The sequence below is a fragment of the Leucoraja erinacea genome, chromosome 25 (genome assembly GCF_028641065.1).
Source record: "Leucoraja erinacea ecotype New England chromosome 25, Leri_hhj_1, whole genome shotgun sequence".
Classification (NCBI taxonomy): Eukaryota; Metazoa; Chordata; class Chondrichthyes; order Rajiformes; family Rajidae; genus Leucoraja; species Leucoraja erinaceus.
In genome coordinates, this window is record NC_073401.1 from 24,458,884 (window position 1) to 24,486,696 (window position 27,813).

A 27,813-nucleotide genomic window follows, 5' to 3' on the forward strand; every position below is an offset into this window, starting at 1 on the left:
TAGTTGAAACAGATAAAACCTCGCTTTCATGGATTGAATTGCACGCCACAAAGAAAACATGTTGGCCACCAGCTTGCGTCGCAGCCTCAGAGGCCAAGTGGTAACACAAGCTTTCCCAAGCCCACCTCAACATGTCCGGATATTCGCATGGAGTTATTCCCTCAAATGCAATCACTCGGGTGAGAAATTGGATGTGCAACTTTGTGCAAGAAGAAGGATCTCAACCCCAAAACGTCGCCCGTTCCTTCTATCCAGAGATGCCGCCTGTCCCGCTGAGTTACTCCAGCATTTTGTGTCTATCTTCACGAAAAGATCCAATCATTTAAATTATGCAGATGCTATTAACGAACTAAGAGGTCATTGCTGAAGAGAGACACATTGTGTAAGAATACAATGCTGGAGTAACTCAGCGGGACAGGCAGCATCTCTGGAGAGAAGGAATGGGCGACGTCTCGGGTCGAGGGCTGAAGGGGCACCTACCCCTATTCTCCAGAGATGCTGTCTGACCCGCGGAGTTACTCCAGCTTTTTGTGTCTGTCTTCCGGGAAAGAGTCGTTTCTTCACTGGGTGGGAAAATGGTCACCATTCCCAGGAAATTCCAAGCCAATGCTTTAATAGGGAATAACTCCCAACAGCAGAAATATTCCATGCAAAATCTATGCCAACATTCAATGTCCAAACCGGCGTCGGTCCAGTGCAGAAAAGCCTGACCAGCATCAGCACGTTAGGTTTTATTTTTAAAGACCTTGCTTGGGTTCAGCAGTAATGCTAAAGAAAAAGTAATTAAAGAAACGGTCCAGAAATATACTGCATGCATGTACACATCCACAGAGCATGCGTGCGGTAATTCTTCTGACACACAGTTGCATATTCTTTACAGGACTCTCTACGGTTGGAGGTCTCCAGTGAACTTTGGTGAACACAATGTGATGGGCTGGAGGAATTTCTATTGACTAACAAAAATTCTCATTAAGAATTCAATTAAGTGAAATCCAGCAGACTAAACTCACAATCTCCTCCTCTTGAATTGCAAGCTCTCTCTCATCCCCCTCCCCCATTCTAAGCCCTCCTGCTTTTCAGACAACTTATTCAAACAGTGCTGATTGTGTGCTGCAGGTTGCTTGCACAATGCTCCTGTGTTGGGTAAAGTTACCCCCCCCCCCCCCCCCCTCCGGTCTCCTTTCCCCTCAGTGATCCAGGCTTCAGCGGAGGGCGGGAAGAGGCGCTGATCCTCAACAGCAGCATTCTGCAAAAGAAAAACTTTGTCCACCCAGCCTTCCCTCCCCCAGCCGTGAGACCGAGGCAAAGTTTGAATGAAGTGGACACAGGAGCCTCGTGTACTAAAGTGGCACTGAGAGGGTTCCAGCAACAGTGCCAGACCCTGCCGTAACAACAAGAGAGAGACAGACAGAGAGGGAGAGAGAGAGAGAGAAAAACAGAGAGAAACAGAGAGAGAGAAACAGAAAAGAGAGAGAGAATCAGAGAGATAGAAGAAAAAAAGATATTAACAAGAAAAAACAGAAAGAGAAAGGGAGAGAGAGCGAATGAGAATAGGGAACAAAGACAAAAAGAGAAAGCCGAGAATACAGAGAGATAAATGAGAGAAATGGGAAAACGGAGAGAGAAGAGAGAAAACAAAAACAGCGAAAGAGAGAAAACAGACAGAAAGAACAGAGAGAGAGAGAAAGTGAGCGAGGGGAGAAAAGAGAGGAAAAACTGAAAATAGAGAGAAAAGGAAGAGGGAAGAACGGAGAGAGAAAAGATTGAAATGAAGAGGAAGATAAAAAGAGAGCACTCCTATGAAACAGTTCAAATTCTGGGCTTGGGCATGAAGGTGGGATCTGGGAGGCTTGTATAATATTCCTTTGTTGAGCTAAAACTTATTGGTGAGACAGAAGAAGAGGAAAAGTGCAAAACGTTACGTTGGCACCCAAGCGGGTAGACAAAAGGATAAGTTTTGTTGCCCTAGTTGGGGGTGGTCATGAACCCGGCTGCCTAGTGTTGTGGTCATGAACCCGGCTGCCCAGTCTTGCTGCTCTCCCCATGCTGTGCCACTAGGGAGCTTCTCCCTAAAAGCACCTCTGCTTTCAGCCTCCAATACCGGGCGGCACAGTGGCGCAGCGGTAGAGTTGCTGCCTCACTGCGCCAGAGACCCGAGTTCGATCCTGTCTTTTGGCGCTGTCTGTGCAGTTTGCACGTTCTCCCCCGTGACCTGCATGGGTTTTCACTGGGTGCACCAGTTTAACCACCACACTCCAGAGACGACAGGTTTGTAGGTCAAGTGTCTTTGGTAAAAATAGTCCCTAGTGTGTAGGATGGCGCCAGAGTACAGGGATCACTGGTCGGCACAGACGCAGTGAGCCGAAGGGCTTGTTTCCACTGTGTATCTCTAAACTAAACTACTCTTGGTACCACGAGACACAGGAACACTGTATCAGTGCAGGACTGAGAGACTGCTGCACCATCCTGGGTGGCACCAGGTGATGTTAAACCAAGGTCCAGCCCACTCCCTCACACACGTGCAAACAAAACTCACACACAACATCAAAGAGCTCCTAGAGAATGATGTAGGGAGGAACTGCAGATGCTGGGTTGGACCGAATGCGTGCTATCCAAAAATGCTGGAGTAACTCAGCGGGTCAGGCAGTATCTCTGGAGAAAAGGAATAGGTGATGTTTTGGGTCGAGACCCTTCTTCAGACTGAGAGTTAGGGGAGAGGGGAAGCAGAGATATGAGAAGGTTCAGAACAGATCAGAGCCACGCTGATGACCAAGGAAAGACTTTTCTCCAGAGATGTTGTCTGATCCCTTGAGTTACTCCAGCTTTGTGTGTCTATCCTAGAGAATAATCCCTGGCTTTCCCACCCTCATTTATCGGAAGGAACGGCAGATGCTGGCTTAAACCAAAGATAGACACAAATTGTCCATCTAATTCAGCGGGCCAGGCAGCATCTCTGTCACCTTCAGTCTGAAGAAGGGTCTCGACCCGAAACATCTCTCTTCCTTCTCTCTAGAGATGCTGCCTGTCCCACTGAGTTCCTCCAGCATCTTTATCCTTCATTCAACGGTTTACTTTGCTGTTAATGATGTAAGCAAACTGAGCGGTGTTACAATGGGCGGCACTGTGGCACAGCGGGTAGAGCCGCTTGCCTCACAGCGCCAGGGACCTAGGTTCGATCCCCACCTCGTGGTACTGTCTGCGTGGAGCTGGCACGTTCTCCCTGTGACCACGTGGGCTTCCTTCAGTGGTTCCGTTCTTCTCCCACATCCTAAAGACGTGCAAGCTTGTAGATTAATTGGCCTCTAACATTGCCCCCAGCCCGCAGGGAGTGGATGCAAACGTGGGATAATATTGAACTAGTGTGAACGGGTGATCGATTTTCAGCGTTCCATGTGTCCTTCAATTCAATCAATCAGTAGCTGCACTCAAAACCATCTCACTGGCTGCATAGCAACGTGGGTTGTGCCGAGGACCCTGGTATAAATGCGAGAGACCCAGTCTCTTCCAAGGTGCCAGCTGTTACCCTCTGTAACCTGTCACTGGGTGAAGGAGGCTCCACACAAAGTTATTTTTGAATACACATTGGAAGATCAATGCAAAACAGATGGAGCAGTCAATGTGCGTCTGGGTCACTTCATGCTGATTGACTAATAATGGCTGGTCAGAACCCCAAGCACCAATAATATCATCGTAAGTTTGTCACAAACAAGGTTGTGCTCGAGGTCTGACAATAACTCAGCTCAGCAGGTCAGGAGAACATGTACAGGTGACGTTTCAGGTCTGGATCCTTTTTCAGTCTGAAGAAGGTGGATTGGTGACGTTTTGAGTCATGTCCCTTCCTCAGTCTCCAGATCATGGAGAGGTGACATTTCGGGTTGGGGCCCCTCTTCAATCAGAAGAAGGCTCCCAGTTCCCACCCAAAAAAGTCACCTATCCATGTTCTCCAGAGATGCAGCATTTCCTCCTGAGTTACTCCAGCACTTTGTATCCTTTTTGTGTAGACCAGCATCTGCAGTTCCTCGTTCCTAGTTTTAGAAACAGTTCCCCTCTCCACCACCGTTGCCACCTGAGTTTGTATCCATTCATTTCTCCCTTTTGCACATAAACAAGGAAGGATGATGAAATATTCTGTACACCAGAAGGAAAAGTTCTGCGCTCAAAATCAATTAAAAACACAAAAACAAAAACATTAAATTAGAAAGTTCATTTGGGGATCTAAAGGATACAAGTAGGTTTATTGGAAAAAAAAATATTGCAGAGCAGTTTTAGCGACAAACCCCGAGGTAAAACGTAGTAAAACTGCTATTAATTTCAATGTAAAGTGCGTTGATGTGAAGAAAATAAGAGGCAAAACACAAACGTGGAAAGTCAAGCATTCCACTGGGTGAAAGAAAGATCAGGGGATCAACCTTACTGGCACCTGCACACAGTGACGCAGGCACTGGAGAGGGATGGATGGCAGTCCCTGCAATATAGGGGCCTTATCCCATCCATTGAATATTCCACAACCCTTCAAAACCAATTATTTTGAAAATACACTCACCATTGTTATCCCTCTCCCATCCCCCTCCACCAATCACTAAATTCTAATGACCCTCAACCAAACACACAATAGCTCCCCGCATCTTGTCAAATGGAACTAAACTACTTTGCACTCCTCTTGTTTTTGTGCAACAGCTGGCAAGTGCTCAATTTGAAACACATCGTACCCTTGGAGGATCCCCCCCCCCCCCTTCCAGTCTCAGTCTCAGTCTCTCTCTGCACACACCACACAGCCCTGCCCCCCCCCCCCCCCCCCCCCCAACACCCATTCCCATCCATGGCTACATTGTGAGCTCATTTCATGGGGCGCAAGGAGCCCTTTGGGGCGGGGAGTGGGGGGGGTTTTATTGCCTCCCTAGGTCTCTGCACAAAGTTCCACTCTGCCTCAACTCTCTGCTGGTGAACGCAACTCTAGGCCTTTGAGCGACCCTGTTTGAATGGTTTCCAGGCCAGCCTCCTCACACCTTCCGCACACCGTTACACAACCAACAATTGCCCATCGCCCAGCCTGGCAACAGGCAGAGTGATACAGCGTGAGAACAGGCCCTTCGGCACAACTTGCCCACATGCCCCACCTACATTTTAGACCCACCTGCCAGCGTTTGGTCCATATTTCTCCAACCCCGTCCTATCCATACCCAACCTGTACCTGTCTTGACTTCTTCTTAAGTGTCGGCCATCGGGCGGCACAGTGGGGCAGCGGTAGAGTTGCTGCCTTACAACCAAGTCACCGAGATCATCATAGGGTTGCAAGCACAGAAACAGGCCCAATTCAGCCCGGCCAACCAAGGTGCTTTCCTGAGATAATCTGTGTTTGGCCCATGCCTATCAAAACCTTTCCATGTAACTGCCCAAGTGTCTTTTAAACATTATAATTATTCCCACCACCACCACCTCCTCCCCTGGCAGCTCATTCCATGTCCACAACTCCCACTGTGTGAAGACCTGTCCCTTTAAATATCATCTTAAACCTGCCCCCTCTAATTTTACATTTTGCTACCCTAGGCTATCCAACACTTTACACCCCCTTTCTACCTCTCGAAAGCCCCTTCGCTCAAAAAGCCCCAGCCTATCCAGTCACTTCCAGCATTGGCAATAGCCTGGTGCATCTTTTCCACGCTAGTCTCTAGATTAACACTTTAAAAAATATATCAAACTTGAAATCAGATTCATAAGTTCATACGTTGTAGGAGCAGAATGAGACCATTCGGCCCATCAAGTCTACTCTGTCATTCAATCATGGCTGATCTATCTTCCCCTCTCAACCCGTCATTCTCCTGCCTTCTCCCCATAACCCCTGACACCCATACTAATCAAGAATGTATCACTCTCCCCCTTAAAAATGTCCATTGACTTGGCCTCCACAGCATTCTGTGACAACAAGTTCCACAGATTCACCACCCTCGGACTAAAGAGATTTCTCATCTTTCTAAAGGTGCATCCTTTTATTCCGAGACTGTGGCCTCTGGTCCTGGACTCTCCCACTAGTGGAAACATCCTCTCCACACTCACTCTCTCTCCAGGCCTTTCACTATCGGATAGATCACAGAATAAAGATAACTATTTTCCAGGCAACACCTTGCTGCCACAGAGCCATACAGTGCAGGACCAGGCCGTTTGACCCACCATGCCCTTGACCCATCGAATATCTAAATCCGCACTAAGCCCATTAACCAGCTTTTGGTTCTTAGCCTTCTATGCCTTACTGATGCAAGAGATTACCTGGACAGTGCTTAGACGTTGTAAGTATCCACCCTCACTGCCTATACGGGGAGCGCGTTCCAGATTCCACTGGGTCAAAAAGGATCTTCCTCAGATTCCATCTTAACCTAATGACCTAATTCTGCTTGTACGACTCATCAACTGGTCTGCAGCCACTGACCGGGCACCTCTCCGCCTTGCCACTTAGCAACCTCTCTGCGCATTATGTCCACTCCTGCTGCTGCCAACTCTGGCTTAGGGGCACAAGTTGCAAGTTGCAAGCTTGCCATCTGGGCCACAGGTTCTCACCCCACACGGACTGCTTACAACGCGAGCAGATTTCAGGGTGTTGCTGGCTGAAAAATGCCGGGATAAAAAACAATGGTGTGGACACGGAACTACAGATGCTGGTTTACACAAAACAAAAAACACACACACACAGTGCCGGTGTACCATCGCAGGCCAGGCGGCATGGATAGGTGACTTTATAGGTCAGGACCCTTTATAGGTTCAGACTGGTGGTGTCAAAAAAGAATGTTGTTTTCTTTGATGGCGAGACCCCCCCCCCCCCCCCCACCCCAACAAAAAGGAAAAACGACATACACGGCAGAATTTCACCCTTGCCATCGGGTAAAGGTTACAGAAGCCTGAAATCTAATGTCCAGGTTCAGGAACAGTATTTTCCCTACAACCAACACTACAACCTCCAAATAAGCTCGGAACTACATAGACTTAGGAGCATTAGTTTTGTCTTTTTGCACTATTATTGTTTGTTTTTTATGTGTGCGTGTATGTATAATGTGTGTGTGTGTGTGTGTGTGTGTGTGTGTGTGTGTGTGTGTGTGTGTGTGTGTGTGTGTAGATGTACACACACATAACTTTTTTCACGTTTATTATAATGTTTACAGTGTACTATGTTTACATATACTGCTGTGCTGCAGCAAGCAAGAATTTCATCGTTTTTCTATCTGGGACATGTGACAATTAAACACTCTTGACTCTTGAATTTACAGTAAAATGGTGGCAGTCGCTACTTGTATTGAAACTGTAAACGCACGCATAAAGAACACACTTACGATGCTGGCTACGGGCACCGGGATTCTTCCCCTTAGTTCTCAAGCACACCGCAGTTTGATTATCTTTCAGATTTCCTTGTTCGTTGTGAAAAGTGAAAAAATAATAATATTTTTTTTTTTTTTTTGATTTGGTTTGGAAACCAGAACTTTAAAAGCACTCCTGAAAAGTCTAGAATGAGATTAAGGAAAGCACCAAAGAACATTTTGATCGTAATTCTATCCAAGACTAAGACTAAAAAAAATCACTAGTGTCTGTGGACGACGACTAAACTAAATCTAGAACTAAATTTTTTCCAGAGACTATGAGACTAAAACTTAAGGCCCGCAGACTAGGAACTAGAAGTGGGGCTATATCTAGGACTAGAACAGGAATGTCCTCCACTATCTCACCTAGATGATCGTTTTACAAGCTGCCATTTTGCCGGGCTGCCTCCAAGTCCGGTTGCTGTGGAAACCATCACAAAGGGTGAGGGGGGGGGGGGGGGGGGGGGGGGGAGGAAAGGGGAATGGATTCCACATCAGCCGAGACAGGAATTGCAACTGCACCCGAGCCGCTGTTTTTATGTTAAAAAACCCTCCTGAAGGCAAAGTGTTGGGATTGACTGGGTTTTCCAAATAGACTCCATGGGTAAGTTTGGAGCAGGGATTTCCAATTCATTATCTGGATGTGTCGTGTAGGGTTTCTTTCAACCACAGCCTGCCCTTCCCTCGGGTATGGTCCCTACTCACTCACTCACACATATATACACACACGCACACACATTGTCTGGGATGCGTCACCTCACAGTGATCATAAATGGGAACAGTGGATAGTTTCTCCCTGCCAGACCAGTTCCCCAACTGAATTCAACACAACGTTACCTCAGCAAACTTAAACCTCAGACCCCGCTCACATGTTAGAGCAGAATTAGTCCACTCCGCCATTAATTCACGGCTGGTCTACCTTTCCCTCTCGACCCCATTCTCCTGCCTCCTCCCCACAACCTTTGACACCCGTGCTAATCTAGAAACCTGCCGATCTCCGCTTTGAAAGCCTCCGCTGCTCTGCAGTCTTCACTATCATGACACAATCTCCTATTGCGATCTTAAGAGGAAACACAAGCAGCAGGAGCAGGCTGAAGCCATTCCATAACCAACCTTCTACTTCTGTCCAATCCCCACATTCCTCTAACCCTCCAACACCAAACCTGGGCTATGTATGTCAGCAATGACCGACTTTCCATAGACACCCAGCGTTAGAAATTCCAAAGATTCACCAGTCAAAAGACAGAAATACCTTCTCCGTTCAGTTCTCAACAGCCTCCGACTTACACTGAAGATGTTCTAATCTCTCCAATTTCCTCAGACGAAAAGAGGGAAGGGGGAGTAATATCCGTCATGTTATCTATCCTGTTGTGTCCAAGAAACTTGGGACACCCTGATGCAGGCACCTTTCCTTCATCTAATTATGAGGAACTGAGAACTAGCTAATTGAAGAGCAAAACACAAAGTGCTGGAGGAACTTAGTAGATCAGGCAGAATCTGTAGAAAGAATGGGCAGGTTAAGACCCTTCTTCGGACTCGATCCAAAACGTCATCTGGCGATTCAGTCCACTGACGCTGCCTGACCCGCTGAGTTGTCAGGGCACTTTGTATTTTGATGAGGATTCCAGCACCTGCAGTTCCTTGGGTCGCCAATTCAACCTCTCCTTGTATGACAGCCCTGCCATCTTGCTGAAAGAGAGAGATTGATGAACTGTGTGAGTTGGCCACATAGCCTTCACTGGGTGGCCAAAACTCATCCAGAGACAGGTGGTGCTCAGTGCAGGCTGTTGAGATCAGAGACTTTACAGTTGGAACAAAGTCCTAGCCAGTCGACCTAGTTACGTCCACCATTGGTGATTGGGGGCAACTCCCAATGGTCCTCTTATGTTTTAGAGCCTTTGAAGCATTCCCTGTTCTCTGGCACCAGTTACAGAACGGACAAACCCTCTCCAATCAGGAATGCCATCATAGGCATCGGTCAATCCCACCAGACCAAGAGATGCCATCGAGGTGCAACCAGCCCGCGGCCCTCTAGAGTGGAGGATGAGGCAATTCAGCCCATCCTCGTATGGCAGCCCCTCCATCTCAGAAACCGGCCTGCTGAATAGGGGAGAGCGGCAAGCTCAGTGGTAGAGTTGCTGCCTTGCATCGCCAGAGAGACCCGGGTTCAATCCTGACTAAGGGTGTGGTCTGTACGGAGTTTGTACGTTTGACCTGCACGACTTTTATCCAGGATCTCTGTTTTCCCCCCCCACACTCTGAAGACGTACAGGTTTGTAGGTTAATTGGCTTTGGTCAAATTGTAAATTGTCCCTAGCGTGTAGGATAGTGTTTTAGTGTGCAGGGATCGCTAGTTGTCTGTGGGCCAAAGGTGTGTCCACGTTGCATCTCTAAACTAAACTAACCAATTCAGTCCCTCCTCGTATGACAGGCCTCCACCTGCCGAAAGGAGAGAAAGAAAGAGATAGAGGCGAGATGAGCAGGTTGGGTGGATCATTACTGCCTGCATCAATAGACCACCCACCTAGTGGATGGCTCATGAAGATGCTCTGACCATTAACATCCTCCAATGTCCATAACATTCGATCTAATCAATGGACTGCCAAGCCCCAAGGGCAGCAGAGGGACCTTGGAGCAATCTTGATGCCTAACTGCTAGATGCACTAACGCAGGCAGGGCCTGACTGCCCAGCAGTGCAGTTAGTTCATCAGGGTCTTCACTGCTCTACTGGGTCATGCTAGGTGGCAAAAGGACCGGTGCGGGAGGATACAACAAACTCAATATTCTGAACTAAGCAACATTGTGCAAGGGAAGCTCCAGCTGTAATCAGGCTACAAACCCCCTGCCAAATTCTACTTTTGTTCTACTCAACCAGCCAACCTCCACAGGCCATCGTCTTAAACGCATTCCAAAGGGCCAGGACTTCATTCCCAGGGCTGTTTTGAAAGGTCAGTTCTTCAACTGTTGGCCCCTTGCCTCCAACGCTTTCTCCACAAGACCATGTGCAGCAAAAAGCACTTTAAAAGCAAAGACTACAGCTGGTACAGGCAGTACCCTGACGATACTTACCAACGCTCAACCCCCTCTCCCTCCGACTGTACTTTCAGCCACTCCTCCATCAACAGGCACCACGCTACACCTTTCACAGCTGACCTCAGCCACAGCCACCCTGCATGACTGTATGTGCCTCACCAACAGGTGGTCGCTCCATCTACACCCACCGCCAGTCCCTCATCCACAAGCATTCCAGCCGACTGTATCTGCAGGTCCCCAGGTGATGGCTCAGATCTACACCTAATGCCACTCCATCACCAGCAAGCCACCACCCTCCGACTGTGCCTCCAGCCACTCCCTCAACCAACCGCTCCTTCTACACTCAACAACCCTCCCTCTTCTGCAGCCTCTCCGCCTGCAGGGTGTTAATCTCAGATGCTTCCACTTATCCTGACCAGACATTTTGGTTTGGAGCAAGTTTTTTTTTTTTTTTTTTTTAACTTTTGTGTTTTTAAGAATCTGAGGAATATGGGATCAGGAATTTAAGCAGCAGTGTTGAACAGCAGGAGCCACATGCGCCTGCGCTTGTTATTTTGAATCCAGGTTCATTTATTTATTTAGATGTATTGTAAAGATCTCGTTGAGGTAAAATTTCTGACCATCTCCACGTTGGGGCCTCGGTAGAGGTGGGGGGGGGAGGTCCAGAGACTTTAATCTGACAAAAGGATTTGTAATTCCTTTTATTAGCTCTGGGAGCGGCATAAAAGAGCCCGGCAATCCGCTGTTAAATCTGATGATCCCCACGCTCCCATTGGCCAAGTAGTAAATGCTAGCGGCCCCCTAATTTGTTTCCGAAAAAGCTGTCCGAGGAGCCATGGAAACTGGAGGAGATTAATAAACAGCGGGGGAGCTGACCAAATCGGGGAGGGGGGGGGTACCGTAACTGGGGCCGGACAGTCGTCTCAGACGGTTGAAGGTAAGCCTGAGTGGCAGCAATTCTCCTCGTGCCCATTACTCTCGCGATCCCCCGGAGAGAGCGGCGAGGAGTTTGCCTATTCTCCTGTCACTTCTGACTGGCTTGCATGCCAGCGTTGAATTGAAGGGCAGACAAAAGAACCTGTGTGTGTGTGTGTGTGTGTGACTGCTCCTCGCGGCCAGTCGCCATGGCGACAGTGGCACCAACAAGGGGGGGGGGGGGGGGGGGGTGCATTGGGATGGCGGTGGTGGGGAGGGAGTGCAAGGGTTGGGAAGGGGGGAGGAGGGGGGGGGGGGGGGGGGGGGGGGGGGGGGAAAGAAGGGAGCAGTGACCCCAAGTGCAGCTGCTCAATGAGCAAAACTAAGGGGGAAAAAAAAAAAATCCATAGGCAGGCACCAAACCCCTTCTTCTCACATTATTCTGGGGGGGGGGGGGGGGGGGGGAGAAAGGGGGAGGGAGGGACGGAGGGAGGGAAGGGGGGCGGGGGAAGAACGCCAGAGAGTTTCAATTCTTAACTGGAAAAATCTGTAGCGAGAAAACAAAACGGTGACCCAGATTCGAGGATGGATCCGAACACACAATAGCAATGAATGCGGGACACACACACACACACACACACACAGGCAGGCAGGCAGGCTCGTATTTCACTCACCTTTCCAAACTGGTCAAAATACTGCTTGACATCCTCCACCGTGGTGTTCACTGACAATCCACCCACAAAGATCTTCTTTGTCCTGGTCACCATCTATCGGAAAGGGAACGGGCTCAGGTTAGAAGTGGACGAGTTTCTCCCCGATGTACCTATTGAAACTGTCCCAATGTAGGTACGCCGTCAGGCTACGAGACAACAAACGCACTGTTCTCTCGCCCGCTGACGACATGCGGGTGTCGAGAGACGGAAAGGAAGATCTTGCAACGCCGCCGCGCGTTTTGCCCCCCAAAAGTTTATGGTTTTGGTGCTTCCGAGCTGATGCGATTCAGACAACATCGTCACACCGTGCCAGCTCCCCCCTTCATGGCCACAGTCCAGTTTCCAGGGCAAGGAACGAGGCCTTGGGAACCGTCCCGTCTACCCCAAGGTTAAGATTGGTCTTGGGCCTTCCTGGGTGCAACAGGGCGGCACGGTGGCGCAGCGATAGAGCTGCTGCCTCACAGAGCCAGTGACCCGGGTTCAAACCCGACCACGGATGCTGTCTGTACGGAGTTTGTACGTTCTCCCCGTGACCACGTGGGTTTTCTCCGGGTGCTCCGGTTTCCTCCCGCACTACAAACACGTACAGGGTTGTAGGTTTAAGAAGGAACTGCAGATGCTGGAAAATCGAAGGTAGACAAAAGTGCTGGAGAAACTCAGCGGGTGCAGCAGCATCTATGGAGCGAAGGAAATAGGCGACGTTTCGGATCGAAACGTCATTCTCATTGCCCCTCGCGACCATTCAACCACTCGCCTACGGGCTGCCTGCAATTCACAGGGACCATTGACCTACAAACTCTCGTATCTTTGGGGACATCAAGTCAGTTGGCTACAAGGCAGTAACTAATCTCACTTGCTTGGCCCATCTCCTTCCAGAGCCTCAGCCCCCCAAACCCAACAAGGTCCACTCAACCTCTTCCCCAAGATCAAGAGTTGTTCTTGACAACATGTTCTGCACAGACACTGTGGGCCGAATGGCCTGTTCCTGTACTGTACCATGTTCTATCTCCTAAGATCACTGGCAGGACTGTTCTGATGGAATCAGTATTTCAACAATCCTACAACATTTGTATCTTTTGGCGCAGTTTAGTTTAAATTTGAGATATAGAAACAGGACATCTCGGCCAACAAGTCCGCACCGACCAGCGATCCCCGCACATTAAAACTATTCCATGCACGCTGGGGGCAATTTACACTTATACCAAGCCAATTAACCTACAAACCTGTACGTCTTTGGAGTGTGGGAGGAAACTGAAGAACTCTTGAGAAAATCCACGTGCACGGGGAGAACGTACAAACAAGCACCCAGAGTGGGGATCGAACCCGGGGCTCTGCTGCAGTAAAGTATCAACTCTCCACTGCACCACCATGCCACCCGTTGTCTGTCTGTCCCTCTCTGTCTGTCTGTCTCTCTCCCTGTCTGTCTCTGTCTCTATCTGTCTGTCTCTCTCTCTGTCTGTGTCTGTGTCTGTCTCCGTCTGTCTGTCTGTATCTCTCTGTCTGTCTGTCTCTCTCCCTGTCTGTCTCTCTCTCACACTCTCTCTCTCTGTCTCTCACTGTGTCTGTCTGTCTCTGTCTGTCTGTGTCTGTGTCTGTCTCCGTCTGTCTGTCTGTATCTCTCTGTCTGTCTCTCTCTCTGTCTGTCTGTATCTCTCTGTCTCTGTCTGTCTCTCTGTCTGCCTGTCTGTCTCCGTCTCTGTCTGTCTATCTCTGTCTCTCTCTGTCTGTCTGTCTCTCTCTGTCTCTCTCTGCCTGTCTGTCCATCTCTGTCTGCCTGTCTGTCTCCCCCCCCTCCTTTTAGACTTGCAGACCTCCAGCAGAGTCTTCCAACTTCTGCTTCAGTTTCTGCTTCCAACCAACTCATTAGACATTGGGACTGTGATACATTAGACATTGGAAGTGGTCCACGTACAAAGGCTATTGGGGATGGGGAGGTTTGGGGGGGGGTGGGGGGGGGGAGGGACACATGCGGTCACACACAGATGCAGACAGATGAAAGAAGACAACAAACACAAAAAGAAACAGCGGAAGCAGCAAGAGAGAAAAATGGAGAAACAGACAGAATCAGACATAAAACAGAGAAAAAGACAAAAAAAAGTCCGCAATTTCATTTAACGTTATAATTAAAAAATTATACATAACAGCATGATACAAGAGAACACATCAAAAATTAACACAATCATCAATTAACACTTGAAATGGCGCCCTTGCTGTGCAGAGATAATTCAGTGAACACTTTTCACTGAAAAGCTATTTAAATGGAAATTCTGCATACGAGGGCAAGCGCTTTGCTCCCCGCTTAACACACGTGCACATTTTGATCCATTTTACTTCAGATCGACGGTGAGCCACGCCCGTGTGCGGCACAGTGGCGCAGCGGTAGAGATGCTGCCTTACAGATACAAGGTGCAGGACATTGTTCTCAGCACTGCAGCATAGCAGTAGTAGAGAGGGGAGAAAGCAAAGGGCAAGATGGTGGCGCGGCGTTAGAGCTGCTGCCTCACAGCGCCGGGTACCGTCCTGACTACGGGCGCTGTCAGTATGGGGGATTGCATGTTCTCCCTGTGACCACGTGGGTTTTCTCCGGGCGCTCCGGTTTCCTCCAGCACTCCACAGACATACAGGTTTGTTGGTTAAATGGCTTCCATAGAATATCCCTAGTGTGTGGGAGAGTACAGAGTGGTCGCTGGTCGGAGTAGACTCAGTGGGCCGAAAGGCTTTGTTCCCGCACTGTATCTCTAAACTTTAACATCAAACGCAATGAGCATGATTACACCTGCCCCCCCCTCAAAACCATTTCGTAAAGCAACTCCATATCCATATTTTCCATTTAACATAGGAATTTTAGACAAACAGACTCGTTCCTCTCTGTCCAAGGATGGGATGAAAACCTTGCATTTCAGCCCTCGGTACAAATGCATTGGGATCTCCCGACACACTACAGTCCATGCTCTTTATCCTGCAGTTGTAATCTAAAATATACAGTTCACTCTTTCAAACATCAGTAAATTAGCCAGATGGTGTCTTCAGTGAGTTAGTTGAGGGATTAATATCGATCGGAGCTCCAGGGAGTATTGCCCTGTTCTTCACAACTACTGCCAAGGAACAGCTTCAGTCCACTTGTGATCGAGAGCAGGTGAGGCCTTGGTTTAATGCTTCACCAGTGGACTGTGCAACACCCCCACCACCTCCACATGCCCAGAGTTTGTGCGGCAAGGCTGAATCATATTGAGCAAGGCTGCACCTGTACCCGCTTGTTGCTTTCTCCAAACACCTCCTGGGAGTCCGCATCTGAAGGGCCTGTCTCTGTGCTGTGTGAACCCGACTCCAGGTCTGTTTAATAATGTTAATGGGATATGTAGTGGCCAAGTGATGCAGATGCACCTCAAGCAGCAGCTGATGACCAGGCAATCAGTTTGAGTGCTGCTGGTCTGGAGGGTCTATGTATTTGGCACCACCTCTGCTAGATTATGAAATACTTCTGAGGTGGGGGGGGCGGGGGGGGGGGGAGGGTAAGGTCTTGTTTTAATGACAGTCCTGAAAGATTGCAACTGAGTGTGTGGCAGCACCCCGCACACTAACACTATCCAGCAGACACCAGGGACAACTCACAATTTTATTACCAAAGCCAATTAACCTACAAACCTGAAGGTGTGGGAGGAAACCGGAGCGCCTGGGGAAAAACCCACGCGGTCACAGGGAGAACGTGCAAACTCCGTGCAGACAGCACCCGTGGTCAGGATCGAACCCGGGTCTCTGGCGCTGCAAGGCAGCAACTCTACCGCTGCCCTCGCCATCGTTTGAGAGCTTTCTCTACCTATAGCCAATTCGTTAATTAACGGAATGGAGTAACTGAGACAATGCCCTCATGTGAATGAATAAGAGGAGTTGGGAGTTCACGAGGCAATTATTGAACAACAGGGTATTATTCCCAACCCTCCCTGAACCAAGCTCAAAAGCAAGTCAACTAACCATTCATCTCACTTGCCATTCCTGGGGATTCACTTGGTGAAAGCAATTGTTAATTGTACCTCAGAGCAGCAGCAAACACAAACCAATGATTAGGCTGTTCATTATAGAGTCTTAGAGCGATACAGTGTGGAAACAGGCCCTTCGGCCCAACTTGCCCGCACCGGCCAACATGTCCCAGCTACAGTCTGTTAGAAATCACATTCAGATTCAACTTTAATTATCATTGTCAGTGTACAGTACAGAGACAACAAAATGCAGTTAGAAACATAGATAATAGGTGCAGGAGTAGGCCATTCAGCCCTTCATGCCAGCACCGCCATTCAATAAGATCATCCAAAATCAGTACCCCGTTCCTGCTTTCTCCCCATATTCCTCGATTCCTCTAGCCCCAAGAGCCAAATCTAACTCTCTCTTGAAAACTTCCAGTGAATTGGCCTCCACAATGGTCCATTGTTGGCTTTGGAAGAGGTGATAAGGGAGGGATATATCGATGCTATCTATTCCTGCTTCCTGACCTCAGATGTGGAAGACAAAATTTCACCTATAGGTGGGAAGGGGTCTGGAACTCAAAGACCTGATCACATTTAAACAGCCCTTGGATGAGAGACGTGATCTAGTTCCTAAAATGGTGGCACCAGGGAGAGTGGCTTCATTTCAACAGCGCAGAAACAAGGGCACAAATGGACTACTTCCGTGTTGCAACCATATAACAATTACAGCACGGAAACAGGCCATCTCGGCCCTACAAGTCCATGCCGAACAATTTTTTTTTCCCCCTTAGTCCCACCTGCCTGCACTCATACCATAACCTTCCATTCCCTTCTCATCCATATGCCTATCCAATTTATTTTTAAATGATACCAATGAACCTGCCTCCACCACTTCCACTGGAAGCTCATTCCACACCGCCACCACTCTCTGCGTAAAGAAGTTCCCCCTCATATTACCCCTAAACGTCTGTCCCTTAATTCTGAAGTCATGTCCTCTTGTTTGAATCTTCCCTATTCTCAAAGGGAAAAGCTTGTCCACATCAACTCTGTGAAGGTGTTGCAACCCTTTTATTTTGTAAAATCAATCCTCAGGAACTGACGAGCCGGGTGTGGTACAGCCAGGAACTAACCGCCTCTCGCTCTCCGGTTTCAAGGATTCATTTTCATATTTCCATTTGCTGCGTCAGTAAGCACACAGGGAGGGAGAGAGGTGCAGAGATGATTAGGGGCCAGAGATGAACTTGCTCCAGCCCCCCCACCCACCTTCAGTACAGAAACACAGGGCAGGTACAGAGAAGGACCTGCACTGAAGATCCCACAAACAGCAGGCAACTGCTCTACAGACCAAGAGGAAAAAAGCCTTCACAACAAAAAAAACTAGCTGCTGCACCACACTGCCAAAAATACACGTTTAGTAATCCCGCTTTTGCAAATATAGGATTACATCAACATCATGTCGTAGATCACACAAACAGCTCAACTCGCCCGTTCCAACCAAGATGCCCCATCTAAACCAGTCCCATTCACCTCCGTTTGGCCCGTACCCCTCTAAGCTTTATGCCTGAAAACCAAAACTGAAAGAGACCCCCACACCCCAAATTATGACCACATGACAAAATAAAATGAACACTCCAAAGCTGCTGAACTATTCAATTGGCCCTGTATAAAATCCCAATGACTTTGGGCGGCACAGCGGTGGCACAGCGGTGGAGTTGGTGCCTCACAGCGCCAGAGATCCACCCGGGTTCATTCCCGTTTACAAACGCTTGTCTGTACAGAGTTGGTACATTCTCCTCATGATCTGCGTAGGTTTTCTCCAAGGTCTCTGGTTTCCTCCCACACTTAACGTACAGGTCTGTAGGTTAATCGGCCTGGTATAATTGTAAATTGTCCCTAGTGTGCAGGATAGTGCTAGTGTACGGCGGGGGAATCGCTGGTCGGCAGGGACTCGGTGGGCGCGAGGGGCCCATCTCCGCGCTGTATCTCTAAACTTAAAACACTAAATCTTAAGAGTACAGACAAAGTTTCAAAGCTACACAAGAAAATAAAACAAGCACGACCGCTTGCTTTCCAGACCCTTTTTGGAAAAGTAAGTGCCCAAAACCATACTGCAGTAATTACCTTGTATTTAAAAAAAAAAAAAAAAAAATTGTTGATGAATGAGTGATGCTGTCTGAAGTCACCAAGTCTTGGTTTTTGCTCTCAAGGGATTGGATTACTCCTTCTTAATCCTTATTTTAGGAAGGTTTAAAATATGCTCTTAAAAGCAAAGCTTTTCATTCCTTGCTTTGTTTTAAGTTTCAGGTTCCGAGTGACTATTATTGTGTCGTGATTATTGTGGACTGAGGTAGAAAGTATATGTTACAAACCTTTGTGATGTAAGCAAACACAACTTGCATAACTGAGTAGAGGCAGGCAGGCTGCTGCAATCAGTTACAATCCCAATTCCCCCTTTATTGGCCGATTAGGAAAGGGGGAGATGCAACGAGACCTGGGTGTCATGGTACACCAGTCATTGAAAGTAGGCAGGTTACACAGAAAAGCTGGAGAAACTCAGCGGGTGCAGCAGCATCTATGGAGCGAAGGAAATAGGCAACGTTTCGGGCCGAAACCCTTCTTCAGACTGATCAGGGGTGGGGGTGGGTGGGGACAAGAAAGGGAAAAGGAGGAGTAGCCGGAAGGCTGGAGGGTGGGAGGAGACAGCAGGGGAGCTGAGGAAGGGGAGGAGACAGCAAGGACTAACAGAATTGGGAGAAGTCGATGTTCATGCCCCCGGGGTGCAGACTCCCCAAACGGAATATGAGGTGCTGTTCCTCCAATTTGTGGACTTCATCCACTTCACCACTAATTTCCACCCGGCACTGAAATACACCTGGACCATCTCCGACACTTCCCTACCATTCCTTGACCTCACTATCTCCATTGCAGGTGATAGACTTCTAACCGACATACACTATAAACCCACTGACTCCCATGGCTATCTGGACTACACTTCTTCCCACCCTGCTTCCTGTAAGGACTCCATCCCCTACTCCCAATTCCTCCGTCTACGCCGTATCTGCTCCACGGATGAGGCGTTCCACACCAGGACATCTGAAATGTCCTCACTATTCAGGGAACGGGGGTTCCCCTCCTCCACCATAAATGAGGCTCGCACCAGGGTCTCTTCCATACCCCGCAACACTGCTCTCTCTCCCCATCCCCGCACTCGCAACAAGGGCCGAGTCCCCCTAGTCCTCACCTTTCACCCCACCAGCCATCACATACAAAAAATAATCCTCCGTCAGTTTCGCCACCTCCAACGTGACCCCACTACTGGCCACATCTTCCCATCTCCCCCCATATCTGCCTTCCGCAAAGACCGCTCCCTCCATAACTCCCTTGTCAATTCTTCCCTTCCCTCTCGGTCCACCCCCTCCCCGGGCACTTTCCCTTGCGGCCGCAGCAGATGCAACACTTGTCCCTTTACCTCCCCCCTCAACTCCTTTCAGGGACCCAAGCAATCGTTCCAGGTGCGACAGAGGTTTACCTGCATCTCTTCCAACCTCATCTATTGCGTCCGCTGCTCTAGATGTCAGCAGATCTATATCGGTGAGACCAAGCGGAGGTTGGGCGATCGTTTCGCCGAACACCTCCGCTCGGTCCGCAATAACCTAGCTGACCTCCCGGTGGCTCAGCACTTCAACTCCCCCTCCCACTCCGCCTCTGACCTCTCTGTCCTGGGTCTCCTCCATGGCCACAGCGAGCAGCACTGGAAATTGGAGGAACAGCACCTCATATTCCGTTTGGGGAGTCTGCACCCCGGGGGCATGAACATCGACTTCTCCCAATTCTGTTAGTCCTTGCTGTCTCCTCCCCTTCCTCAGCTCCCCTGCTGTCTCCTCCCACCCTCCAGCCTTCCGGCTACTCCTCCTTTTCCCTTTCTTGTCCCCACCCACCCCCACCCCTGATCAGTCTGAAGAAGGGTTTCGGCCCGAAACGTTGCCTATTTCCTTCGCTCCATAGATGCTGCTGCACCCGCTGAGTTTCTCCAGCTTTTCTGTGTAACCTTCGATTCTCCCAGCATCTGCAGTTCCCTCTTTAACATTGAAAGTAGGCATGCAGGTGCAGCAGGCAATGAAGAAAGCGAATGGTATATTAGCATTCATAGCAAAAGGATTTGAGTATAGGAGCAGGGAGGTTCTACTGCAGTTGTACAGGGTCTTGGTGAGACCACACCTGGAGTATTGCGTACAGTATGGTCTCCAAATCTGAGGAAGGACATTAATGCCATAGAGGGAGTACAGAGAAGATTCACCAGACTGATTCCTGGGATGTCAGGACTTTCATATGAAGAAAGACTGGATAGACTCGGCTTGTACTCGCTAGAATTTAGGAGATTGAGGGGGGATCTTATAGAAACTTACACAATTCTTAAGGGGTTGGACAGGCTAGATGCAGGAAGATTGTTCCCGATGTTGGGGAAGTCCAGGACAAGGGGTCACAGCTTAAGGATAGAGGGGAAATCCTTTAGGACCGAGATGAGAAAAACATTTTTCACACAGAGAGTGGTGAATCTCTGGAATACTCTGCCACAGAAGGTAGTTGAGGCCAGTTCATTGGCTATATTTAAGAGGGAGTTAGATGTGGCCCTTGTGGCTAAAGGGATCAGGGAGTATGGAGAGAAGGCAGGTACGGGATACTGAGTTGGATGATCAGCCATGATCATATTGAATGGCGGTGCAGGCTCGAAGGGCCGAATGGCCAACTCCTGCACCTATTTTCTATGTTTCTATGTCTATGTTAATTTGGTCGAAAATCACTCGGTCCATAAATGATCCTGCAATTTTTTTTACATGTTAATTTTGAAAAAAATATATTTAATCTTAAGTGCCCCAATCACTCCATGAGCTGGGCCAGTTTCACATTTGCTTTTTTGTAAATGTGACGCCATTAACTTCGGCAGTGAGACAAGTTCTATTTTTATGCATGGGGCCTTAAAACCAATGGTTTGGAAATCATTACCCCGTCTGTTTTTTTTTTTTTTTTTTTTCCGCAAAAACAAATGAAAACCAGTATAAGATACAAACGGACTGCTAAAGAGTTACACTGCATGAATAAGTCACATTCCAATTTTATTAGATGGGATTCCTGGACTTTTTTTAAAACCAGGGTTTTTTGGGAGATTTAATTCTTTACTTGTTTTTTTTTCCATCAAAATGAAAACCTAAACCTTTAGCCACTCAGCCATAAAATGTTATTTACAGCTTCTTTACACTCACTGCTTCAATGCTTTGTTTTTTAAAAAACTAGTACACGCATTTCATTAAGACCATAGTGTTTAAGAAGAAACTGCAGATGCTGGAAAATCGAAGGTGCACAAAAATGCTGGAGAAACTCAGCGGGTGCAGCAGCATCTATGGAGCGAAGGAAATAGGCAACGTTTCGGGCCGGGTCTGAAGAAGGGTTTTGGCCCGAAACGTTGCCTATTTCCTTCGCTACATAGATGCTGCTGCACCCGCTGAGTTTCTCCAGCATTTTTGTGTACCTTCACTAAGACCAGAGTTTGGTTTAGAGATACAACGCGGAAACAGGCCCTTCGGCCCACCGAGTCCGCACTGACCAGCGGTTCCTGCACATCAACACTATCCTAGGGACAATTTTACACATATACCAAGCCAATTAACCTACATACCTGCACGTCTTATGTGTGGGGGGAAACCGAAGATCTTGGAGATCGTACAAACTTCATACAGACAGCACCCGTAGTCAGGATCGAACCCGGGTCTTTGGCGCTGCAAGGGCTATAAGGCAACAACTCTACCGCTGTGCCACAGTAGGTTCGGTGCACTGATAGGGCTGGATAATGCAGTTTTAAGATAATGATGTAGGAACGAACCGCAAATGCTGATTTAAACTGAAGATGTACACAAAAAGATGGAGAAAAGGAATGAAGGTGTGAAGAAGGGTCTCGACCCGAAATGTCACCTATTCCGTTTTCTCCAGAGATGCTGCCTGACCCGCTGAGTTACTCCAGCTTTTTGTGTCTATTTTAAGGCAATGGTTCTGGCTTTCATTGAAACCCGGCCGCAACGATCAGTAACCTCGTGACACGGACTCAAAGTGAGCAACCTAGCACATTAAAGAATTCACACACAGCAAACCAGAAAGTGAGAACACTTCGTAACTATTTTTTTCCTCTCAAACTGTGGACTCTAAAATAAAAATAGAAACATGCAATTAAAGCAAAAAGAGAAGCATAATTTAAGTCTGGGAGTTTAAATATACTTGAGGGGGAAAAAAGCATTGAAATAAAAAAACATTATCTCATGCACAGTGAGATTACTCAGAAATGCATAACAATTTAAAAAAATATCTAAATTACACTTCATACAATGGCTCTTGAAGTTTATATGTGTAATTCCTTCTAGTTCACCGTTCTGCTAAAGAGTGACTTCCTCAGAGCTCCGACTTGCAAAGCAGCAGGAAACCATTGACAACAGCTTCTGGCTTTATGCTTGTCATTGCAAAAAATGCACTCCTGGAAATTAGAATGAATTAAGCCATAAGCTAGCGTTTTAGGGTGGCACGGTGGAGCATCGGTAGAGTTGTTGCCTAAAGGGCCTGTCCCACCAGCATGCGACTGCATGCGGCAAGCGCGACCTAACGTGGTCGTTTGAGCCATACGGCCTCGCGGGGCCGGTCCCACTTCAATCGCCGGAGCCGTGCGGAGCTGGTCCCGACATCGCGCGGGGTCCGGAAATCTGACAAGTGTTCAAAAATTCCACGCGGCAATGGCCTGCCGGCCCGCAGCTGCATTGAGGCCATACTCACCGCCTCGACGGGCGTGCGCAGCGTCTTGACGCTGTACGTCACGCGCGAACTTCGCTCGAACTTCACGTCACTCACTCGACTTCCGCGCGGCCCCCGCTTCTGGTTTGGTCGCGCTAGCCGCATGCAGGCGCATGCTGGTGGGACCGGCCCTATACGGGGATCACTTGACCTCCGCACGGCCCCCGCTTCCGGTTTGGTCGCGCTCGCCGCATGCAGGTCGCATGCTCGTGGGGCAGGCCCTGTACAGTGCCAGAGACTCGGGTTTGCACGGAGTTTGTACGTTCTCCCCGTGACTTCGTGGGGTTTCTCCAACTGCTCCGGTTTCCTCCCACATTCCAAAGACGTGCAGGTTTGTAGATCAATTGACTTCTATGAATTATCCCAAGTATTTAGGATAGAACTAGTGTACGAGGATCGTCGGTCGGCATAGAATCAGTTGGCCTGTATCCGTGCTGCATTCTAAAACTCATACTACTGTCCGAATCACCTCTGCTCTATTGCAGGCTGTCTATGGAACTGATGTGCTGCAGTGCCCAACTACATTCTGCAGTCTGTATCTTCCCACAACGGGATCAGGGGCTAGTGGAATCAAGGGATACGGGGAGAAAGCCGGGATTTTGGATAATCGGCCATGATCATATTGAATGCCAGTGCTGGCTCAAAGGGCCAAATGGCCTGCTCCTGCACCTATTTTCTATGTATCCCCTTTATTCTATCTATTGTACTAGAGTTTCACTTGATTGTATTTATGTATGGGATAATCTGATCGCTTTGGATAGCATGCAAAACACAAGCTTTCACTGCCCCTCTGTACACGTGGCAATAACAATCCAAAACCAGCTCTGCTAGGACTGGGAACATAGAAACATAGAAACATAGAAATTAGGTGCAGGAGTAGGCCATTCGGCCCTTTGAGCCTGCACCGCCATTTAATATGATCATGGCTGATCATCCAACTCAGTATCCCGTACCTGCCTTCTCTCCATACCCTCTGATCCCCTTGGCCACAAGGGCCACATCTAACTCCCTCTTAAATATAGCCAATGAACTGGCCTCAACTACCCTCTGTGGCAGAGAGTTCCAGAGATTCACCACTCCAACATTAGCAGATTCATCATGCAACTTCCAGGCTACTGAGACTTTAGACCAGGGATCGACAACATACGGCCCGGGGCCAAATACAGCCCGTAACCCGAAAACATCCGGCCCGTCAAACGCCCTGAGCCGCAGCTGCCGAGCGCCCCAGGCTGTACCAGAGTACTCATATCCTATCTATTCCTCTCAATATTATATACATCTCTATAAGATCACCCATCGTCCTCCTGCGCTCCACAGAATAAAGTCTTGACCTGCCCAACCTCTCCCTATAGCTCCGACTCTCAACTCCTCAAAAAACTCCTTGTAAATCTTCTCTGCACTCATTCCACCTTATTGTCATCTTCCCAGAATTTTTCTGCCTCAACTAGAGGCAGGAAACGCGTTCCCGATGTTGGGGGAAGTCCAGAACCAGGGACCACAGTTTAAGAATAAGGGGTAAGCCATGTAGAACGGAGGTGAGGAAACACATTTTCACACACAGAGTTGTGAGTCTGTGGAATTCTCTGCCTCAGAGGGCGGTGGAGGCCGGTTCTCTGGATACTTTCAAGAGAGAGCTAGACAGGGCTCTTAAAGATAGCGGAGTCAGGGGATATGGGGAGAAGGGCAGGAACAGGGTATTGATTGGGGAATGATCAGCCATGGGGACCCTGAATGGCGGTGGTGGCTCGAAGGGCCGAATGACCTACTCCTGCACCTATTGTCTATTGAGCCTTCTTCCCACTAACTGGTTAGCACACAACAAAAGCTTTTCACTGTACCTTGGTACACGTGACAATAAACCAAACTCAATCTAGAGCAGGCAGTCCTCTTACTCAGCATTAACTTGCGTACACAGGTGCATGTTTCCACTATTGGGAGAGTCTAGGTCCAGAGGCCATAGCCTCAGAATAAAGGGATGTTGCTTTAGAAAGGAGATGAGGAGGAATGTCTTTAGTCAGAGGGTGGTGAATCTGTGGATATTTCAGAGTTTGACAGATTCTTGATCAGTAGGGCATCAGGGGGTTATGGGGAGAAGGCAGGAGAATGGGGTTGAGAAGGAAAGGTAGATCAGCGGGGTGGAAGATTGCAACCTTCACATGGTCCGCCCTGCAATCAACTCAACGTGCACAAACGGAAGATCAAATAGTACATGTTGTCCAACAACTTTAGGCTGTGCACGCCACACAAAAGAAGAAGAAGGTAGATCAGCCACGATTGAATGGCGGAGTTGATCTAATTGGCCCAATGGCTTAATTCTGCTCCTGTTTAAGGCAGAGGTGTGGCTTGCTCCAGCCTCAAAGTTACAAGGTTGCAGGTTCGAGACCCGCACCAGGGACTGAAACAAAATCAAGGTCTACAATTTAGTGCTGCGTGGAGTGGGCTCTGCGGACAGAATTGCTGCCTTTCAGATGTTACGTCAGTGTTCAATGTTCCCCCTCAGGAAGAGAAGAAAGGACCCACTCCCCTGTTTGAAGAGGAAGCAGAGATTTCTCCCCAGGGTCCCCTCCAGCATACATCCCCCACCAAACATCACTTCAAACAGACCACACTGCTGTCTGTCGGAGATTGCTGTACACGTCTGTCTTCGAGTGCCCAGCATCGCAAGACTAAGCACATTTCAAATGCGTGTCAACTGTCTGAAAGACAGAGAGGTGTCTTGACGCCATCATGAAAGGCACCGGATACACAAATCAACTCTCATTTCACTGGCAGAGACAGTGGGTTTTGGGATTTGATCCTGAAGATATCACAGCACACGCTTCAAGTTCCGCCTGGAGATTCTCACAGCAGCAACCACTACCATAGTGTAGACACAGAGTTACACGAGTGGGACTGGCCAGAGGGCAACGTAGAGGGGCAGTGGGTAGAGCTGCTGCCTCACAGCACCAAAGACCCACTGGCAACGAGTGGTCCAGCACCTCCTTTAATCGGGACTTGATTAGTACGGGTGTCAGAGGCTATGGGGAGAAGGCAGGAGAATGGGGTTAGGAGGGAGAGATAGATCAGCCATAATTGAATGGCAGAGTAGATATGATGGGCCGAGTGGCCTAATTTTACTCCTATTCCTTTGACCTTATGACCGAGGTTCGATTCTTACCTCAGGTGCTATCTGTGTGGAGTTTGCATGTCCTCCCCGTGACCAGGCGTGTTCCAGTTTCCTCCCACATGCCAAAAACATGCGTGTTTGTAGGGCAACTGCTCCATAAATGGTTGCCAGTGCGTCGGGAGCAAGTAAGGAAGTGGGATAACAGAACTAGTGTGAACGGGTGTGGAAAGGAACTGCAGATGCTGGATTACACCGAAGATAGACACAAAGTGCTGGAGTAACTCAGCGGCTCAGGCAGCATCCTGGAGTCAGTGATTGTGCATGCGTACTTAGTGGTCACAAGAACAGATTGTTCACACTTCACTCCAATTCACACCTGTCTTCTGTTTCAGAAAGAACTCCAGATGCTGGAACAATCGAAGGTTGACAAAAAATGCTGGAGGAACTCAGCGGGTGAAGCAGCATCAATGGAGAGAAGGAAATAGGCGACGTTTCAGGTCGAGACCTAGACTTCCGTCTGAAGAAGGGCCTCAACCCAAAACGTTGCCTATTCCTTCCCACCATAGATGCTGCCTCACCCGTTGAGTTTCCCCAGCATTTTGGGTCTACCATACCTGTCTTCTGATGGGTCTAATTCCATTTTAAATTTAGTGATGTGGCACAGGTATAGGTGCATTGGCCCACCCTGTCCATGCTGACGTGCAAGCTCCCGTTCACATCTGGGTATACCAGTCTTTGTCATCCACTCCTTATACACTGGAGGCAATATTACAGAGGGCCAGTTAACCTGCAGACGCACACGTCTCTGGGAGAAAACCCATGTGGTCACAGAGAGAACGTGCAAACTCCACATGGTCAGGATCAAAGCCGGGTCTCTGGCGGTGCGAGGCAGCAGCTCGACTGTGTGGTCCGTGCATGGACATTCCTCATGACATCCTTGAGAGCTGCTCCATCACAATAAGCTTCACATCGAAGGCCGAGCCCACAGTCAAAGATGCACTGATACACACACCTCTTTCTACCACTACATTTGTACACACACACACCCACACACACACAGGTACAGAAACATATGCAAAGATGCGTACACACACGGTTAAAGCATCTGGAGAATCAAATCAGCCGCCTGTAGAGGGATTTCCGCACTGTATCTCTAAACCAAACTGAAATGATATCAGAGCTATACTTTGACTGGACAGTTAGTGACCCGAGCATCAATTCAGAAAGACAAGAGTGTAGAAAAGCACAGAAGAGGGAGTGACGAGGGACCTCTGAAGCAAAGAGCCGAGAGACGGAGAGAGAAATGATTAAATGCAGCAATCCACTTATACAGGCCTGGCGCAAGCAGATGTCTTATCCACAGATCAGCCGCTCTACCTTGCAAGTCCCAGTAAGATAGCTGGGGAGATGCAATCTGCTCCAACTAGCATCAACCACTGTTCAATACCCAAAGGACATTGGTATGCTGTCTAAATATAGCATAGCAGGCATTTCCTGGTACACTGTGTATTAAGCACACTGCTCAGCAGTGTGTACTGATGTCAAACCCAATGGCTCCAGGATTATTCAATGATTCATTTTCAATAATTGATACAACTATTCTATTACAAAACTAACCAGCTGCATAGAAACCTCAAAGATCGACAAAGGACAAAGCGCTGGAGTAACTCAGGGGGTCAGGCAGCATCGTTGGAGAAAAGGAATAGGCAACGTCTCAGTCTGAAGGAGGGTCTCAAACGGAAAGGTCACCTACTGCTTTTCTCCAGCGATGCTGCCTGCCTCATCGAGTTACTCCACCATTTTGTGTGTATCTTCGGTGTAAATTCAAGATGCATTCTTGATGTACTTGATGTTAGTCACAAGTAGTATTGGCGGGTGTCAGAGGTTATGGGGAAAACGCAGGAATATTC

The 27,813-nt window shown here is 48.5% G+C and overlaps 1 protein-coding gene across 4 annotated transcripts in view; it reads right to left on the reverse strand.

The window, feature by feature from the left end:
- LOC129709123 (RNA-binding protein Musashi homolog 1-like) overlaps window positions 1–27,813 on the reverse strand; it is a 118,643-nt gene that overhangs the window by 56,245 nt on the left and 34,585 nt on the right. For all 4 annotated transcript variants that reach the window (XM_055655247.1, XM_055655245.1, XM_055655246.1 and 1 more), the window contains exon 6: window positions 11,966–12,058. In XM_055655247.1, the coding sequence (XP_055511222.1) occupies window positions 11,966–12,058 (93 nt within the window). The remainder of the gene's footprint in view (window positions 1–11,965; window positions 12,059–27,813) is intronic.